This window comes from Ranitomeya imitator, chromosome 4, assembly GCF_032444005.1.
Source record: "Ranitomeya imitator isolate aRanImi1 chromosome 4, aRanImi1.pri, whole genome shotgun sequence".
Classification (NCBI taxonomy): Eukaryota; Metazoa; Chordata; class Amphibia; order Anura; family Dendrobatidae; genus Ranitomeya; species Ranitomeya imitator.
In genome coordinates this window covers 355943046-355962709 of record NC_091285.1, presented here as the reverse complement: position 1 = coordinate 355962709, position 19664 = coordinate 355943046, and the positions used below count along the sequence as shown (strand labels likewise).

The 19664-nt window shown below is 45.2% G+C and overlaps 1 protein-coding gene across 1 annotated transcript in view; it reads left to right on the top strand.

Annotated features, from left to right (window-relative positions):
• Window positions 1-16886, top strand: part of LOC138676120 (pendrin-like) — a 105270-nt gene extending 88384 nt beyond the window's left edge. The window contains exon 20 of the mRNA XM_069765058.1: window positions 16547-16886. Within this exon, the coding sequence (XP_069621159.1) occupies window positions 16547-16606 (60 nt within the window). The 3' untranslated portion in view covers window positions 16607-16886. The remainder of the gene's footprint in view (window positions 1-16546) is intronic.
• The last annotated feature ends 2778 nt before the right edge of the window (window positions 16887-19664 follow it).

Sequence of the window (19664 nt, the reverse complement as noted above, 5' to 3'; positions counted from 1 at the left end):
AGTGAGGGGGAGGATGAACCACCCAGATACCCCAGGACTGAAAATGGGTCAGCGCCACTTGTTAGTGACTTACTGTGAACTCCAACTCCTGAAGGTTATGTGGACCAATCCGGAATCCAATTTGATACTGACAACCTCACAGATATTGCCTTTCAAAGTCTTTTTCACTGAGGATTTTGTAAATCTCATTGTGGCCCAGACAAATTTATATACCCAACAATTATGCTCCGAAAAAACTACTTCATAGTTTAATTAATGACGTTTTGGGGCCTTATGCAAAATATTTGCAGTATTGGAGTGTGGATATTTTATAGTATTACATTCCATTTTTTGCATGGCGATGACCCATGCATGCTTTGAGGACATTCTCAAATTTTTGCATTACAACAATAATGCATAGTGTCCACTCCGAGATTATCCCAACTTTGACTGACTTTTTAAAGTTAGGTCAGTCATTAAACAAATTTACTTAGGTGTACCTTTCCGAAAGGGACATCTGTGTAGACTAGTCCCTAATACACTCCAAGGGAAGGCTTAAATTCCGTCAATACCCGCCACAGATTCAGGATTAACGAATGAAGGGACACTCGGATTGAACCCCGAATGCCCCCTACCCTGGGCGTGAGTGGGGAAATTGTGTGGGAATTGGTTCACCCATTGCTGGATCTGGGTTATTACATCTACAAGGATAATTTCTACACCAGCATCTCATTCTTCAAGTGCCTCCATAGGTCGCTAATTGGGCAGCGACTCAGAAAGAGTGAGAGCAAAGAGTGATAGCAACAACATGAGGGATGTCCTTTTCTTGAGCCCAATACATGGTAATGGTAGTACCCTCAATGCTGTACAAGATACATCTTCACAGGTCCCCAAGCCAGAATGTGTCCTGGGGTATAATAAGAACATGGGGGGGAGAGTTGATCTCTCTGATCAAATTCTCCAACCTTACAGTGCCATGCGGGAAACTAAGGTGTGGTACAAAAAGCTGGCTGTGCACATCATACAGACGGCAATTTATAACTCTTATATGCTATCACAATGTGCTCGTCAGATAAACACATTCCTTCAGTTTCAGGAGGTATTAATCACGGTTCTAAAATTTGGAAGTGAGAAAGGATAGGGCCTGTTGTGAGTTCTGTTTTTGGGCTCCCTCTGGTGGCTACTGATGGTACTGGGTGATTTGTGTTCTGCTGTCTCTGGTGTCCACCTGTTCTATTAGGATTTGGGAGTTTCCTATTTAACCGGGCTTTCTTGTAATTTCCCCGCCGGCTATCAAGGTTATCAGAGTGTTTTGTTACCTCAGCTTCTGGCTTCAGTAATCTTCAGGACAAGCTAAGTTTTTGATTTTCTTGTTCCACGTTTTGATTTATTTTTGTCTTGTCCAGCTTGCATATAATTGTTTCTTTGCTGCTGGTTGCTCTAGCGGGCTGTAATTGCTCCTCATGTTCCATGAGTTGGAACATGAGTTCAAGTAATTACAGGATGTTTTTTTGAAGGGTTTTTTGCTGACCGCGCAGTTTACTTTTGTATCCTCTGCTATCTAGTTTTAGCGGGCCTCATTTTGCTGAATCTGATTTCATACTGTGTATGTGCCTTCCTCTCATTTCACCGTCATTATATGTGGGGGGCTGCTATTTCTGTGGGGTATTTCTCCGGAGGCAAGAGAGGTCTGTGTTTCTTCTAATAGGGGAAGTTAGATCTTCGGCTGGTGCGAGACGTCTAGGATCAACGTAGGCACGTTTCCCGGCTATTGTTATTTGTGTGTTCAGGTTTAGGGTCGCGGTCAGCTCAGGTTCCATCACCCTAGAGCTCGTTGGTGCTTGTCCTTTTGTGATTCCCTGCCATTGGAATCATGACAGTATAGCCGGCCACAAAATGTTTGGGCTGAAGTAGGAGGAAAAGTAGTCTGAGGAAGTTTTTTTTTTTTTTTTTTTTCTCCTCTGAGGTTGCTGCCTAGCCCTAATTGCAGCCTGGCTGATTTTTTTTTTTTTTTTCCTCCTCTTAATCCTTGAATGGCTCTGACCTTAGCTGTTTATCATGGACGTCCAGAGTTTAGCTTCCAGCTTGAATAATCTTGCTGCTAAGGTTCAAAATATACAAGATTTTGTTGTACATGCTCCTATGTCTGAACCTAGAATTCCTATTCCAGAGTTCTTTGCTGGAGATAGATCTAGTTTTCTGAATTTTAGGAACAATTGCAAGCTGTTCCTTTCTTTGAAATCTCGCTCTTCTGGAGACCCTGCTCAGCAGGTTAAGATTATTATATCTTTCCTGCGGGGTGACCCTCAAAATTGGGCATTTGCATTGGCACCAGGGGATCCTGCGTTGCTTAATGTGGATGCGTTTTTTCTGGCATTGGGTTTGCTCTATAAGGAACCTAACCAAGAGATTCAGGCTGAAAAAGCTTTATTAGCTCTCTCTCAGGGGTAAGATGAAGCAGAAATATATTGTCAAAAATTTCGGAAATGGTCAGTGCTTACTCAGTGGAATGAGTGCGCCCTGGCTGCAAAGTTCAGAGATGGCCTTTCTGAGGCCATTAAAGATGTTATGGTGGGGTTCCCTGCGCCTACGGGTCTGAATGAGTCTATGACTATGGCTATTCAGATTGATCGGCGTTTACGAAAGCGCAAACCTGTGCACCATTTGGCGGTGTCTTCTGAACAGGCACTTGAGACAATGCAATGTGATAGAGTTCAGTCTAGAAGTGAACGGCAAAACTATAGGCGGAAAAATGGGTTGTGCTTTTATTGTGGTGATTCAGCTCATGTTATATCAGCATGCTCTAAACGCACAAAAAAGGTTGATAAGTCTGTTGCCATTAGTACGTTACAGTCTAAGTTCATTCTGTCTGTGACTCTGATTTGCTCATTATCATCCATTTCCGTCGATGCCTATGTAGATTCAGGCGCTGCCCTGAGTCTTATGGATTGGTCATTTGCCAAGCGATGTGGGTTTAGTCTTGAGCCTCTGGAAGTCCCTATTCCTTTGAAGGGAATTGACTCTACACCTTTAGCTATGAATAAACCTCAGTACTGGACACAAGTGACCATGCGTATGACTCCCGTTCATCAGGAGGTGATTCGCTTCCTGGTGTTGTATAATTTACATGATGTTCTAGTGCTTGGTCTGCCATGGTTACAAACTCATAATCCAGTCCTTGACTGGAAAACAATGTCTGTGTTAAGCTGGGGATGTCAGGGGGTTCATGATGATGCACCTCCGATTTCTATCGCTTCATCTACTCCTTCTGAGGTTCCTGTATTTTTGTCGGATTATCGGGATGTTTTTGAGGAGCCTAAGCTCAGTTCGCTTCCTCCTCACAGGGATTGCGATTGTGCTATAGATTTAATTCCTGGTAGTAAATTTCCTAAAGGTCGTTTGTTTAATCTGTCAGTGCCAGAGCATACTGCTATGCGGGATTATGTTAAGGAGTCCTTGGAAAAGGGACATATCCGTCCATCTTCGTCCCCTTTGGGAGCAGGTTTTTTTTTCGTGGCCAAGAAAGATGGGTCCTTGAGACCTTGTATAGATTATCGTCTTTTGAATACGATTACCGTAAAATATCAGTATCCTTTGCCTTTGTTGACTGATTTGTTTGCTCGCATTAAGGGGGCTAAATGGTTCACTAAGATTGATCTCCGGGGTGCGTATAATCTTATACGAATAAAGCAAGGTGATGAGTGGAAAACCGCATTTAATACGCCTGAGGGCCATTTTGAGTATTTGGTAATGCCTTTCGGACTTTCTAATGCTCCTTCAGTCTTCCAGTCCTTTATGCACGATATTTTCCGTGAATATCTGGATAAATTTATGATTGTGTATTTGGATGATATTTTGGTTTTTTCTGATGACTGGGAGTCTCATGTTCAGCAGGTCAGGAAGGTGTTTCAGGTCCTGCGGGCTAATTCCTTGTTTGTAAAGGGCTCAAAGTGTCTCTTTGGAGTCCAGAAGATTTCTTTCTTGGGGTATATTGTTTCCCCTTCTACTATTGAGATGGATCCCGTCAAGGTTCAGGCTATTTGTGACTGGACGCAGCCTACATCTCTTAAGAGTTTGCAGAAGTTCTTGGGCTTTGCTAATTTTTATCGTCGTTTCATAACTAATTTTTCTAGTGTTGTTAAGCCTTTGACGGATTTGACTAAGAAGGGTGCTGATGTTGCTGATTGGTCTCCTGCGGCTGTGGAGGCCTTTCAGGAACTTAAACGCCGGTTTTCTTCTGCTCCTGTGTTGCGTCAGCCTGATGTTTCGCTTCCTTTCCAAGTTGAGGTTGATGCTTCCGAGATTGGAGCGGGGGCGGTTTTGTCACAGAGAAGCTCCGATTGCTCGGTGATGAAGCCATGTGCGTTCTTTTCTAGAAAATTTTCGCCCGCTGAGCGGAATTATGATGTGGGTAATCAGGAACTTTTGGTCATGAAGTGGGCATTTGAGGAGTGGTGTCATTGGCTGGAGGGTGCTAGACATCGTGTGGTGGTCTTGACTGATCACAAAAATCTGATTTACCTTGAGTCTGCCAGGCGTCTGAATCCTAGACAGGCTCGTTGGTCACTGTTTTTCTCTCGTTTCAATTTTGTGGTTTCATACCTGCCAGGTTCAAAGAATGTGAAGGCGGATGCTCTTTCTAGGAGTTTTGTGCCTGACTCCCCTGGAAATTCTGAGCCCACTGGTATCCTTAGGGATGGGGTGATTTTGTCGGCCGTATTCCCAGACTTGCGACGTGCTTTGCAGGAGTTTCAGGCGGGTAAACCTGATCGTTGTCCGCCTGAGAGACTGTTTGTTCCGGATAGCTGGACCAGTAGAGTCATCTCTGAGGTCCATTCTTCTGCGTAGGCAGGTCATCCTGGAATATTTGGTACTAGAGACTTGGTGGCCAGGTCTTTTTGGTGGCCTTCCTTGTCTAGGGATGTGCGTTCTTTTGTGCAGTCTTGTGAGGTTTGTGCTCAGGCTAAGCCTTGCTGTTCTCGAGCCAGTGGATTGTTGTCACCTTTGCCTATCCCGAAGAGGCCTTGGACGCACATTTCCATGGACTTTATTTCGGATCTCCCTGTCTCTCAAAAAATGTCCGTCATCTGGGTTGTGTGTGACCGCTTTTCTAAAATGGTTCATCTTGTACCCTTGCCTAAGTTGCCTTCCTCCTCTGAGTTGGTCCCTCTGTTTTTCCAGAACGTGGTTCGTTTGCATGGGATTCCGGAGAACATCGTTTCTGACAGGGGATCCCAGTTTGTGTCTAGATTTTGGCGGACGTTCTGTGCTAAGATGGGCATTGATTTGTCCTTTTCGTCTGCATTCCACCCTCAGACGAATGGCCAGACGGAGCGAACTAATCAGACCTTGGAAACCTATTTGAGGTGTTTTGTTTCTGCTGATCAGGATGACTGGGTTACCTTTTTGCCGCTGGCCGAGTTTGCCCTTAATAATCGGGCTAGTTCTGCTACCTTGGTTTCTCCTTTCTTTTGTAATTCGGGGTTTCATCCTCGTTTTTCCTCTGGTCAGGTGGAGCCTTCTGATTGTCCTGGAGTGGACATGGTGGTGGATAGGTTGCATCAGATTTGGAGTCATGTGGTGGACAATTTGAAGTTGTCCCAGGAGAAGGCTCAGCAGTTTGCTAATCGCCGTCGCCGCGTGGGTCCTCGACTTCGTGTTGGGGACTTGGTGTGGTTGTCTTCTCGTTTTGTTCCTATGAAGGTCTCTTCTCCTAAGTTCAAGCCTCGGTTCATCGGTCCTTATAGGATCTTGGAAATTCTTAACCCTGTGTCGTTTCGTTTGGATCTCCCGGCATCGTTTGCTATTCATAATGTGTTCCATCGGTCGTTGTTGCGGAGGTATGAGGTACCTGTTGTTCCTTCGCCTGAGCCTCCTGCTCCGGTGCTGGTGGAGGGAGAATTGGAGTATGTTGTGGAGAAGATCTTGGATTCTCGTGTTTCCAGACGGAAACTCCAATATTTGGTCAAGTGGAAGGGTTATGGTCAGGAGGATAATTCTTGGGTGGTTGCCTCTGATGTTCATGCTGATGATTTGGTCCGCGCTTTTCATAGGGCTCATCCTGGTCGCCCTGGTGGTTCTCGTGAGGGTTCGGTGACCCCTCCTCAAGGGGGGTGTACTGTTGTGAGTTCTGTTTTTGGGCTCCCTCTGGTGGTTACTGATGGTACTGGGTGATTTGTGTTCTGCTGTCTCTGGTGTCCACCTGTTCTATTAGGATTTGGGAGTTTCCTATTTAACCGGGCTTTCTTGTCATTTCCCCGCCGGCTATCAAGGTTATCAGAGTGTTTTGTTACCTCAGCTTCTGGCTTCAGTAATCTTCAGGACAAGCTAAGTTTTTGATTTTCTTGTTCCACGTTTTGATTTATTTTTGTCTTGTCCAGCTTGCATATAATTGTTTCTTTGCTGCTGGTTGCTCTAGCGGGCTGTAATTGCTCCTCATGTTCCATGAGTTGGAACATGAGTTCAAGCAATTACAGGATGGTTTTTTGAAGGGTTTTTTGCTGACCGCGCAGTTTACTTTTGTATCCTCTGCTATCTAGTTTTAGCGGGCCTCATTTTGCTGAATCTGATTTCATACTGTGTATGTGCCTTCCTCTCATTTCACCGTCATTATATGTGGGGGGCTGCTATTTCTGTGGGGTATTTCTCTGGAGGCAAGAGAGGTCTGTGTTTCTTCTAATAGGGGAAGTTAGATCTTCGGCTGGTGCGAGACGTCTAGGATCAACGTAGGCACGTTCCCCGGCTATTGTTATTTGTGTGTTCAGGTTTAGGGTCGCGGTCAGCTCAGGTTCCATCACCCTAGAGCTCGTTGGTGCTTGTCCTTTTGTGATTCCCTGCCATTGGAATCATGACAAGGGCCTCAGTATCTCTGGAACCGAAGGTGCCAGTATTGTACCAGGGTAACATTTCCCAGATGAGGTCCCTCAAACTGCAAAGAGAAGAACGTCACAAAAAAAGGGCCAAGTGTGCTACAAAAGAGGAATAATAATAATAATAATCTTTATTTATATAGCGCCAACATATTCCGCAGCGCTTTAGAGTTTAACAGTTTCAAACACAAAAGTCATAAGTAACAACGTTAACAATACAATAATTAAAGCAAAATAAGACGACCCTGCTCGTGAGAGCTTACAATCTACAATGAGGAGGGGGAGATACAAAGTACAGGTGTGTATTTACAATGATGTATTTACAATCATGGTCCAGCCATCTTCAGGGGTTGGGGAATAGATGGGGATAGTGAATGGGCTACACACACACAAACATAACATAACTTTGATTAGTGAACGTGATAGGCCGCTCTGAACAAATGTGTTTTGAGCGAGCGCCTAAAACTATGCAAATTATGGATGGTCCTAATATCTTGGGGTAGAGCATTCCAGAGGATTGGCGCAGCACGGGAGAAGTCTTGGAGTCGAGAGTGGGAGGTACGGATTAGTGCAGAGGTTAATCGAAAGTCATTTGCAGAGCGCAGTGGCCTGTTAGGCTGATAGACAGAAATGAGGGAGGAGATGTATGGGGGTGCCGCACTGTGGAGAGCTTTGTGGGTGAGAACAAGTACTTTGAATTGTATCCTGTAATGAATGGGTAGCCAGTGTAACGACTGGCGAAGAGCGGACGCGTCCGAGTAACGATTAGCCAGATGGACGACCCTGGCTGCTGCATTAAGGATGGACTGGAGAGGGGAAAGTCGAGTGAGGGGGAGGCCAATTAATAGAGCGTTACAGTAGTCCAGGCGGGAGTGGATCAGGGCGACAGTGAGGGTTTTAGCTGTCTCCATGGTGAGAAAAGGGTGGATTCTAGAGATGTTCTTTAGGTGTAAGCGGCACGAGCGGGCAAGAGATTGTATATGGGAGGTGAAGGAGAGATCGGAGTCAAACATAACACCCAGACAGCGCGCCTGCTGCCGGGGTGTTATTATGGTGCCACCCACAGAGAGGGAAATGTCAGATTTAGGGAGGTTAGTAGATGGTGGGAGCAGAAGAAGTTCAGTTTTGGAGAGGTTGAGTTTCAGATAGAGAGCGGACATGATGTTGGAGACTGCGGACAGACAGTCAGTGGCGTTCTGTAGTACAGCGGGGGTAAGGTCAGGGGATGACGTATATAGTTGTGTGTCGTCGGCATAAAGATGGTACTGAAAGCCAAATCTGCTGATGGTCTGTCCAATTGGGGCCGTGTAGAGAGAGAACAGAAGGGGGCCAAGGACTGAGCCCTGAGGTACCCCAACAGTGAGAGGAAGAGGAGATGAAGTGGAGCCAGAGAACAGAACACTGAAGGAGCGGTCAGAAAGATAGGAGGAGAACCAGGAGAGAGCAGTGTCCTTAATGCCTAGTGACTGGAGCCTAGAGAGAAGGAGAGGGTGGTCAACAGTGTCAAAAGCTGCAGAAAGGTCGAGAAGAATGAGCAGAGAGTGGTCACCATTACGTTTTGCTGTCAGAAGGTCATTGGTCACTTTGATGAGTGCAGTTTCTGTCGAATGTAGGGGGCGGAAACCGGACTGTGAAGGGTCTAGGAGGGAGTGAGTGGAGAGGTAACGGGTAAGGCGGGAGTATATCAGGCGCTTTAGAGATGAAGGGGAGATTGGAGACCGGTCTGTAGTTGTTTGTGCAGGATGGGTCGAGGGTGGGTTTCTTTAGTAATGGAGTAATGATAGAGTGTTTGAAGGAGGAGGGGAAAATGCCAGAGGAGAGGGAGAGATTAAAGATTGTAGTTAGGTGACTTGTGACAACTGGAGAGAGAGACTGGAGGAGATGTGAGGGAATGGGGTCGGTAGTGCATGTAGTCGGACGAGAAGAGGAGAGGAGCTTGGAGACTTCTTCTTCTGTGATGGGATCGAATGTGGAGAGTGAGCCAGGGGCAATGAGGGGAGGGATGGGAGTCACTGAACTTAGTTGTTGGGAGCGGATTTCCTGACGGATATTGTCTATTTTCTCTATAAAGTGGGAGGCCAGGTCACCAGCACAAATATCTGTGATAGGGGCTTGTGCTTTTGGCCTGAGGAGGGAGTGAAAGGTGTCAAAAAGTTTCTTGGGGTTGTTGGATAGTGAGGAGATCAGAGTGGTAAAGTAGGTCTGTTTAGCGAAGTGAAGGGCAAAGTTATAGGTTCTTAACATAAATTTGAAGTGTATGAAGTCTTCTGGTGTGCGTGTTTTCCTCCATAAGCGTTCAGCACACCTAGAGCATCGCTGGAGAAATCGGGTTTGCGATGTAAGCCAGGGCTGTTTTATTCTGTGTTTGGAGGTTCTGAGGGTGAGGGGAGCTACTTGGTCAAGGGTGCTTCTAAGAGTGTCATTGAAGTGATGTACAGCCAGATCAGGACAGGAAAAGGAAGAGATTGGGGACAATGATGAGCGTAGGGAGTCTGAAAGTGTAAGAGGGTTAATGGCTTGTAGATTTCTGACTGAATGGTGTGTAGGAGGGTGCTGGGGTGAGCGAGGATATGTGAGTGTGAAGGAGAGAATGTTGTGGTCAGAGAGGGGAAGCGGTGAGTTATCTAGGTAGGAGATTGAGCAGAGCCGGGCAAATACCAGGTCCAGGGTGTTTTTGTGTGTTTCAGAGGTTGAGAGCTGTGAGAGGCCGAGAGAAGTGGTTAGTGACAGAAGCTGGGCTGCAGATGTGGAAGTGGGGCTGTTAATGGGGATGTTGAAGTCTCCCAGGATAAGGGTTGGTAGTTCTGAGGACATGAAGTGCGGCAGCCAGGCAGAGAAATGGTCCAGGAAGCGGGTGGGTGAGCCTGGGGGCCGGTATATGACCGCTACTCTGAGGGAGAGGGGACGAAAGAGCCTGATTGTGTGGACCTCAAAAGAAGGGAATGAGAGTGATGGAACTGAGGGGATGACCTGGAAAGTGCATTGTGGGGACAGGAGTATGCCAACTCCACCACCAGGTCTGTTTGTTGGTCTCGGGGAATGGGAGAATTGTAAGCCACCATGGGTAATGGCAGCAGGAGAGACAGTGTCAGAATCCTGAATCCAGGTTTCCGTGAGGGCCAGCAGATTCAGAGTTTTTCAGAAAGTAATTGTGCAGGAAAGGAAGCTTGTTACATACAGACCATGGATTCCAAAGGGCACAATTAAAAGAAGGAGGAGATGAAGGAGTGCAAATAATATTAGTAAGATTATTAAGGTTTCGATGTGAGGTAGGGTAGGGGTTGAGGTTGGTGGATGGTGGACCGGGGTTTGGGGAGATGTCTCCTGATATCAGCAGGAGTAGGAAGATAAAAAGCAAGTAGCTTTTGGGATTGTATGAAGTTTTTTTATGCAGTCTGTTTGGGTAAGATGGACTGAGGTTTTTCAGGAAGGTGAGAAGTGCATGGGAGCTGTACATGGGAGAGGGAAGGAGAGGGGAGCTGATGTATACGAGTCGTGATGGAGGGGGGATTGGGCGGTGAATGTGGATTGCAAGGGAACATAGGAGGATAGGAATAAAGCACATGGATAGAAGTGAGTGCAGAGTGTGGGTTACCTGACTCCTGCCCTGACTAACTGCCATGGAATAACTGCGGTATCACGACGCTTATCTTCTGTGACGCTTTGCTTATGGGACGCTAGCGTGCACCCCCACTTGCGTGCACCCCTAAGGAAGGTTCTAAATTTATAGCCCAGAAGAGATGGATTGTGGGAACTGGTTGAGGATAATTTGGCAGCTGGCTTGCACACCAGGGGCTTTTTTTTTTTTTCCTTTTAAAAGATGATCAAAGACACTCAGCCTGGTAAAATCTACTTTCACACCTTCCACCAGATAAGATCTACACTGATCCCAGTCATGGATAGTAAGTGGACAGTAAGTTTTAAGTGCAATGCAACAAATGAATTATACCAATGAATTAGCAAACACATTAAATTATGTTTCTAGATGGTAAAGCAGCAGATGACAGACAGCAAGCAGAGGAGGGAGTTAATACCATTAGACTCTATTGCAGCAGATGGGACAGCTATCTAAGACATCTCTTGGCAATGCAACACCGAAAAACATAACCTATGCATAAAAGACTGTTTCAAAGTATGCCACTAATCCATAGATTACTACATTTATTTCTGATTTACTCTAATTTATTGCACCGCATGATGTACTCTGCACAATTTACTGTACATATGCCAACCTTATATCCTCTCCACAAATCACAAATGCCAACCTGATGTTCTCTAAACAGCTTACATATGCCACCACATTCTAAAATTAACATTCCACAAAAACCAGAAATAAAATTATCTCTAAATACCCCTTGATCAATTTAAATATAGGGTCGTTTTTGGAGGGTTTCTGCTGTTTTGGCACCTCAAGGGCTCTGCAGATAAGACATGGCGCTCGCAATATTCTAAAATTCAGGAAGCATCTGTGTGTTCAAGGCGCTCTTCATCCCCCTAAATAAATTCTTTGAGGGGTATCATTTAAAAAATGTGATCACTTTGGGGTTTCTATTATTTTTGCACAAAAGCAACGTAGTGTCTGCAAACAATTCCATCAAAGTCTGCGCTTCAAAATATCACCCCTTCCTTTCGGAGCTCAACAGTGTGCCCAAACAGTATTTTTCCATCACATATAAGGTAGATGTGTACTCAGGAGAAATTGCACAACAAATTTTGAGGTCCATTTTCTCATGTTATTATTGTGAAAATATTACATTTGGGTCTAAAGCAACATTTTTGTGGGAACATTTTTTTTTATTTTCACGGCCCAACGTCATAAAATTCTGTGAAGCATCTGTGGGTTCAAGGTGTTCATTACACATCTGGATACATTCCTTGAAGGGTTTAGTTTCCAAAATTGGATCACTTGTGAGGGGGTATCCACTGTTTAGGCACATCAAGGGTTCTGTAAAAACGACATGGCATTCGCTATCTTTTCCAGACAATTTTGTGCTCCAAAAGTTAAATGGTGCGCCTTCCCTCATGAGCCCTGTCGTGCGTCCAAACAGTAGTTTTCCACAGCATGTGGGGTATTGGAGTACTCAGGAGAAATTGTACAACAAACTTTGGGGCCCATTGGCTGGTGTTAACCTTGTGAAAATAAAAAGTTTGGGGCTAAGACAACATTTTGGTTGGAAAAAGTTAAATGTTAATTTTTTCTTTCCACACTTTAATTTCTTTGAAGCACCTGAAAGGTTAATAAACATCTTGAATGTGGTTTTGAGCACTTTTAGGGGTGCAGTTTTGTTGAAAAAAATGAAAAATTACTGATACTCTTTTCAACCTTCTAACTTCCTAAGAAAAAAAATATGTTTAAAAAATGATGCTGATGTAAAGAAGACGTGGTAAATGTTATTTAATAACTATTTTGTGTGATAATACTATCTGGTTTACGGACATGAAAATTACATTTTGAAAACTGCTAATTTTCCAATTTTTTTCCCTATATTGTGATTTTCTGACGCAAAAAATATTGACCTAAATTTACCACTAACATGAAGTACAATGTGTCACAAATAAACATTCTCAGAAACAGTGGAATAAAGTGAAGTGTTCCAGAGTTATTACCACATAAAGATACACTGGTCAGAATTGTAAAATTTGGCCTAGTCAGGAAGGTGAAAACAGGCTTGGGCCTGAAGGGGTTAAAAAATATAAAACTTCATCAGTTTACAATAAAGAAATGTGAAAAAGAAAAAAATCTGTCGATAGATAAATATAAATAAATAAAATATAGATATAAATATAGATGATAATAATAATATTCCAGTGCGCTCAAAAAAGTCAGATCCATCTAAATATACAATTAGGTTGATTACTAAATGCTGTAAAAGGAAAAAAAAACACCAGTATTGCGTTTTTTGGTCACCACAGTAATACACAAAACTCAATAAGGCTACTTTCACACTAGCGTCGGATTCGGCCCGTCGCATTGCGTCGGGCCGAGATTCCGACGCTAGCGTTTGTTGTGCTGCACAACGGGTGCAGCGGATGCATTTCTCCGGCGCATCCGCTGCCCCATTGTGAGGTGCGGGGAGGTGGGGGCGGAGTTCCGGCCGCGCATGCGCGGTCGGAAAAAGCGGTCCGTCGGCTGCAAAAAAACGTTACATTTAACGTTTTTTGCTCCCGGCGGTCCGCCACAACACGGCGCATCCGTCGCAAGACGGTTGCGACGTGTGTCAATACGTCGTAATGCGTCGGTAATGTAACTCTATGGGGCAAAAACGCATCCTGTAAACAACTTTGCAGGATGCGTTTTTGCCCCTAAACGACGCATTGCGACGTATTAAAAAAAAACGCCAGTGTGAAAGTAGCCTAAGAAGCGATGAAAATATAGGATGCATCCCAAAATTGTTTAAATAAAAAAAAATTACTTCTTCCGCAAAAAGCAAGCTCCCACACAGCTCCATTGATGGTAATGTAAAAAGTTACAGATCTTTTAAAATGGCGACACAATGTAATTTATTTTTCTTTTACAAAATCCTGAATTATTTAAAAAAAATAAAATAGTATCAACACAATCATGCTGACCTGAGAAATTATGCATCTAGGTTATTTCTACTGCACAGTTAAGACTGTAAAAATAACCCCCCGAAAAAAATTACAAAATTGTGTTTCTTTTCACCAATTTACTACACTTGGAAGATTTTTGCCTTTTCCCCTTACTCTATATGATAAAATGAATGGTGTCATTCAAAGCTACAAAAAACAAGACCTCAACCATATTTGTCAGTGCAAAAATGAAAAATGATGGCTATTGAAAGAGGGGAGGAAAAAACGCAAAAATGAAAATTGGCTGTGTTATTAAAGGGATAACAACACAGTTCCGTTTAAATGGTGGCACAGTCGAATTCTGCAGATCAGGTCCCATTAGATTGAATAGGAGCTGGTTTGCAGTTCTTGGCAGTAGCTGCTACATATTGAAATGAGCTATATCGCTCAGCTCCATCAAATTTTAAAATCTGGCCACCAGAATAGCTAATAGTATCTGATGGGTGGGAGTGCTGGTTGTCAGACACCCACAGGTTGGTTACCGATAACCTATCCTAATGATAAGTCTGAAATTTGATATACTCAAACAACCCCTTTAAATAAACAAAGTTGCCTAAACTTTTTTTGAAGAACATCCAGTTATACAGTATAATTCACAATATGGTAGCAAAATGCCACCTGGCGGTTGGACTTGTGGAATTGGTTTTAGGAACTAAAACCAGTCAGTTGTTATATGCTGCCCTGAGGACAGAATGTAATTATGCCAGGACTGCTAATCTATAATCTATATAAGCAGCATTCATGGAAAAAGCACAAGAAGATATCTCAGTCTTTTTTGCCCTTTCTTTCGGCCTTGACCTTCCTGATATCGCTATTAAAACTGAGAACACTCCTCAACATTGAAATTGCAACAATAAAAAGGAAAAGTCATACAATCATGAAAATCACAGGATGGATAGACATAGCAATGATATGCAAATGATGAAAATTGAAACTAATTTTTTAAAACTTCAAAATTTATTCAGTATGGAGTATGAGCTACCATCGATTTCACACAACAGCTCTCAAAGACTATCATGGTTCAGAGCAAGCTGGCCATGGAGACTGTAATGGACGTCTAACCTCTTCGGTATTGAGGTCCACTTTTGTTTTGAACACAATAACAGCTGGAGATTGATCTGGAGACCACATGGGCAACTCCATGAAGGTACCATAACGAAAGATTGCAATAGTTTTCCAATATAATAATGTCAGGCCAGATGCAGCTCAGACTACTATAATCATTTTGTGTTGCTTAAACATACCACTATGAACTGCAGAATCTACAGACTTGTCTACCACTGATCACCCATGGGACATCACTGGTCAGCAATTGTAGTGGGAGCTGGCAGCAGTGAATCTTGATGAATTGTGTACCCATGTGCATTCAGAAGAAGACAGCAACAGCAAAGAGGAAGATGTGGTCAGTGGTCAGCACCCAGAATACTAAGAGGAGCTAGTTGTCAGGTTACCTGACACAACAAAGTTGAAGGTGTGAACAACACCAGGAATAGCAGACATGACTTCATTTTCAGGTATATTGATAGCAGATTTGAAGGTGAAGACAGCACCAGAAAAGCACGGACTGAGCTTGAAGTAATAGCTTGTTGATGGATAGCAGTCTGGAGAAGCAGAACAGATAATCATACACCAAGCTGGAGCAGGACTAAGTGGGAAGTGTGGCTTAACTCCAGGAAAACACATGGTAGCAGAGTGCAGTACTAGTTCAATATTCAGGCAGTGGACAGCCGCCTTAGCCAGCCTTAAGGCCCCGTCACACTTAGCAACGCTAAAGCGATCCCGACAACGATACGACCTGTCAGGGATCGTTGCTGCGTCGCTATGTGGTCGCCGGTGAGATGTCAAACAGTGAGATCTCCCCAACGACGCAGCAGCGATGCGGCGACCTGTAGCGACCTGTACAACGATGTTGCAGCTATTTCATGACGATTCAGACCTCAATGAGGGACGTCCTGTCAACGAGGTCGTTGGTAAGGTGTCAAACACAGCGATGTATGCTACCCAGCGGGACCTCAACGATCAAAAAAAGGTCCAGGCCATTCCGACACGACCAGCGATCTCACAGCAGGGGCCTGGTCGCTGCTACGTGTCACACATAGCGAGATCGCTACTGAGGTCGCTGTTGCGTCACAAAACTTGTGACTCAGCAGCGATCTCGCTAGCGATCTCGCTATGTGTGACGGGGGCTTTAAAGTGCATTGGATGATGAGATCAAAGATACTTGTAGGCTACTACAGAGACGATCAGCCTTAGGGGGAAGCAAATAAAGTCTGGACAGATAAGTAACATCTCAGTCCACCTATTATAATTGACAGCTCCTCAGTGTCTCTCCAACTGTTGAAATCTCACACTCCTCAGTACAGGAAGCCGCTGTCAATCAGGCTGAGTGGCCAAAGATTGAATACACTTGGATTTAGGAGCTATTTCTCTCACTGAACTCACAAAATATTCATTGTTGTGAGGATTATGCAGCTATGAATTTTCAAAGTAAGTACATTCTCCTCGTCAGGTCTGAGATCTATTTAATATCCTATATAGATCATATTGTGAAATCTGGTTACAGATCTTGTTTAACAACTTAGGCTACTCTCACACTTGCGTCGTGTGACGTCCGTCGCAATGCGTCGTTTTGGGGGAAAAACGGATCCTGCAAACGCGCCCGCAGGATGCGGTTTTTGCCCATAGACTTGTATTGCCGACGGATCGCGACATATGGCCACACGTCGCATCTGTCATGCACTGGATGCGTCGTGTTTTGGCGGAGCATCGTATCGAAAAAACATTCAATGTAACGTTTTTTCGTACGTCGCGTCCGCCATTTCCTACCGCGCATGTGCGGCTAGAGCTCCGCCACCTCCTCCCTGGGACTTTACAATGGGCAGCGGAAAATGCTTAGCGACCGACCCATACCGACGCAAGTGTGAAAGTAGCCTTAGTTGACTTATTTTGTAATTTGAAGAGTGACCCATAAATAACTTCCATTGATATTTTGCCTTCGGTTTATATCTGTATTTTCTCACATACTTAGTATTACAGTATATACTGTATAATGTACTGTATATTGTATATGTATACACAAACAAGTTTCTATCCTTCTTGCCCCACAGAAATACGAAGATACTGAAGCTGAAGACTGCAAAGTATCCAACCAATACAGAACACTATGAAGTAACAGGGGCCTTCACAACCACTCAGGACCATTGTAAACTGAGTGCAATAGTTTGGAATCAGTGAGGATGTGACTGCTTACCTCACTGGATCATTGCAGCAATTGTAACAGCAAAGACTCTTCACGGATGAACATTGTACTCACAAATATGAAATGAGATACACTACAGATGAACTTATTGTAAATATCCATAGCTTTTCTGTTTGTGTTTTTGCATCCCGTTTACCCATCTTTGAGCCCAAACACCATTCCTCCACTTTATTTTAATTTGATTTATTAAACAGAGGAAAAAAGAGAAATACAGGTAAGACAAAGCAAGTAGTATGGCAACACAAAGACTGCTTTGTGGAAGACAGCTGCCGTCGGTCATGTGTGCCGCTACTTAAGAGAAATGAATATTCACCACATTCCACTCCCATGGGCGAGCAGTGCGGTGAATATTCATTCCCTTTAGTAGCGGCACACATGACCGATGGCAGCTGCAGGAAGGCTCTGGCTAACACTGCTCGCCATTAAAGAGCAATGAATACCCACTACTCTCCACGCATTTTGCTGCAGCGTGGACTGCAGGGAGTATTCCGGCAGCTGCCATTCTGCTTGTAAGCAGCGCATGACGTCCCTGCTTACAAGCATAAAGCAACTGCTGGTATCGGAACAAGATGCTGCAACTGAACGTTTTCTGATGAGGCCATGCATACCAGGACAGGGACGGGGGTAATCATACCAGGAATCATACCAGGATGCTATTAAAGAGAAATGAGTATTCATTGCCCTCCACGCCCACGGGCATGGAATGAGGTGAATATTCATTTCTCTTTAGCAGCGGGCACAGGAGTTAGCCACAGCAGCCAGCTCCTGCCTCTGTGACCCGCTGCTCCGCCGCTGACGCTGACCCCCTCCCCATCACAGCCAGAGCCGGCAGGGCCGCCATCAGGGCATTACTGCCCTTACTACTGCATGGGGCCCGGTGATGAGGAGCAAAAAGGGGGGCCCGAACCCGCTGGCAGCTCGGGCCCCCCTCTCTTTGTGTCTCCTCATCGGGCCCCTGGACGTTTTGTTCAAGGCTTCCGAACCCCGTATGCATAACAGCACTGTGGTGTTTTAAAGATACACCTACAGTGTTGTTAATGCATCCAGCGAAAGGAAAATGGCACTGTACCTTTAAAAGCTGCGGCCGGCTCAGGTGCATCATGGTCCTGCGGTGTGTCATGCAGGGGCGGACTGCAGATGACGGACGAGCAGGGTGAATCTCTCCGGTTATCCCATCTGCTGGGTTGCATCTAATCCTCTCCTATGTGATACTGTCTGCTGAGCCGTGTATCTAATCCTCTCCTGTGTGATACTGTCTGCTGAGCCGTGTACCTAATCCTCTCCTATGTGATACTGTCTGCTGAGCTATGTATCTAATCCTCTCCTGTGTGATACAGTCTGCTGAGCTGTGTATCTAATCCTCTCCTGTGTGATACAGTCTGCTGAGCCGTGTATCTAATCCTATCCTGTGTGATACAGTCTGCTGAGCCGTGTATCTAATCCTATCCTGTGTGATACTGTCTGCTGAGCCATGTATCTAATCCTCTCCTGTGTGATACAGTCTGCTGAGCCGTGTATCTAATCCTATCCTGTGTGATACAGTCTGCTGAGCCATGTATTTAATCATATCCTGTGTGATACTGTCTGCTGAGCCGTGTATCTAATCCTATCCTGTGTGATACTGTCTGCTGAGCCGTGTATCTAATCCTATCCTGTGTGATACTGGCTGCTGAGCCGTGTATCTAATCCTGTCCTGTGTGATACTGTCTGCTGAGCTGTGTATCTAATCCTATCCTGTGCGATACCGTCTGCTGAGCCGTGTATCTAATCCTATCCTGTGTGATACTGACTGCTGAGCTGTGTATCTAATCCTATCCTTTGTGATACTGACTGCTGAGCCATGTATCTAATCTTATACTGTGTGATACTGACTGCTGAGCCGTGTATCTAATCCTGTCCTGTGCGATACCGTTTGCTGAGCTGTGTATCTACTCCTATCCTGTGCGATACCATCTGCTGAGCCGTGTATCTAATCCTATCCTGTGTGATACTGACTGCTGAGCCGTGTATCTAATCCTATCCTGTGTGATACTGACTGCTGAGCCGTGTATCTAATCTTATACAGTGTGATACTGACTGCTGAGCCGTGTATCTAATCCTGTCCTGTGCGATACCGTCTGCTGAGCCATGTATCTAATCATATCCTGTGTGATACTGACTGCTGAGCCATGTATCTAATCTTATATGGTGTGATACTGACTACTAAGCCGTGTATCTAATCCTATGTGTTTCTGTCTGCTGAGCTGTATCTAATCCTCCCTGTGTGATACTGTCTGCTGAGCTGTGTATCTAATCCTCTCCCGTGCGATCCCGTGTGCTTAGAAGTATCTCATTCTCCCCTGTGTGACCCCCATAAGGTGGGCACTGTGGTATAACCCCTTCTCGCTGTTTCAAGTTGGGTGGTCTTGGAGGTCGTCACTTCTGCTGTTCTGTTCTTCTGACTGGAGGCAGATGACGGACGAGCAAGTGGAGGTGGAGGGCAGATCAGGCAGAGGGCGGGCGAACAGGGGAGTCTCTCTGGTGAGAAGAGGCTTCAGGTGGCTCACCGTGGCTGTGTCTGTACTGGTATCGTGTGGCTGATGAGGGAAGGCGAGTGGTGATTGGGGGCTGCATCCAACAGGGTCCAGGAGGAGGCTAGTGGGGACTGGGGGCCTCATCCAACAGGGTCCAGGGGGAGGCTAGTGGGGACTGGGGGCCACATCCAACAGGGTCCAGGGGGAGGTTAGTGGGGACTGGGGGCCGCATCCAACAGGGTCCAGGGGGAAGCTAGAAGGGATTGGGGCTGCATCCAACAGGGTCTAAGAGGAGGCTATTGGGACTGGGGGCCTCATCCAACAGGGTCCAGGGGGAGGCTAGTTGGGACTGGGGGCCGAATCCAACAGGATCCAGGGGGAAGCTAGAGGGGACTGGGGGCCGCATCCAACAGGGTCCAGGAGGAGGCCAGTGGGGACTGGGGCCACATCCAA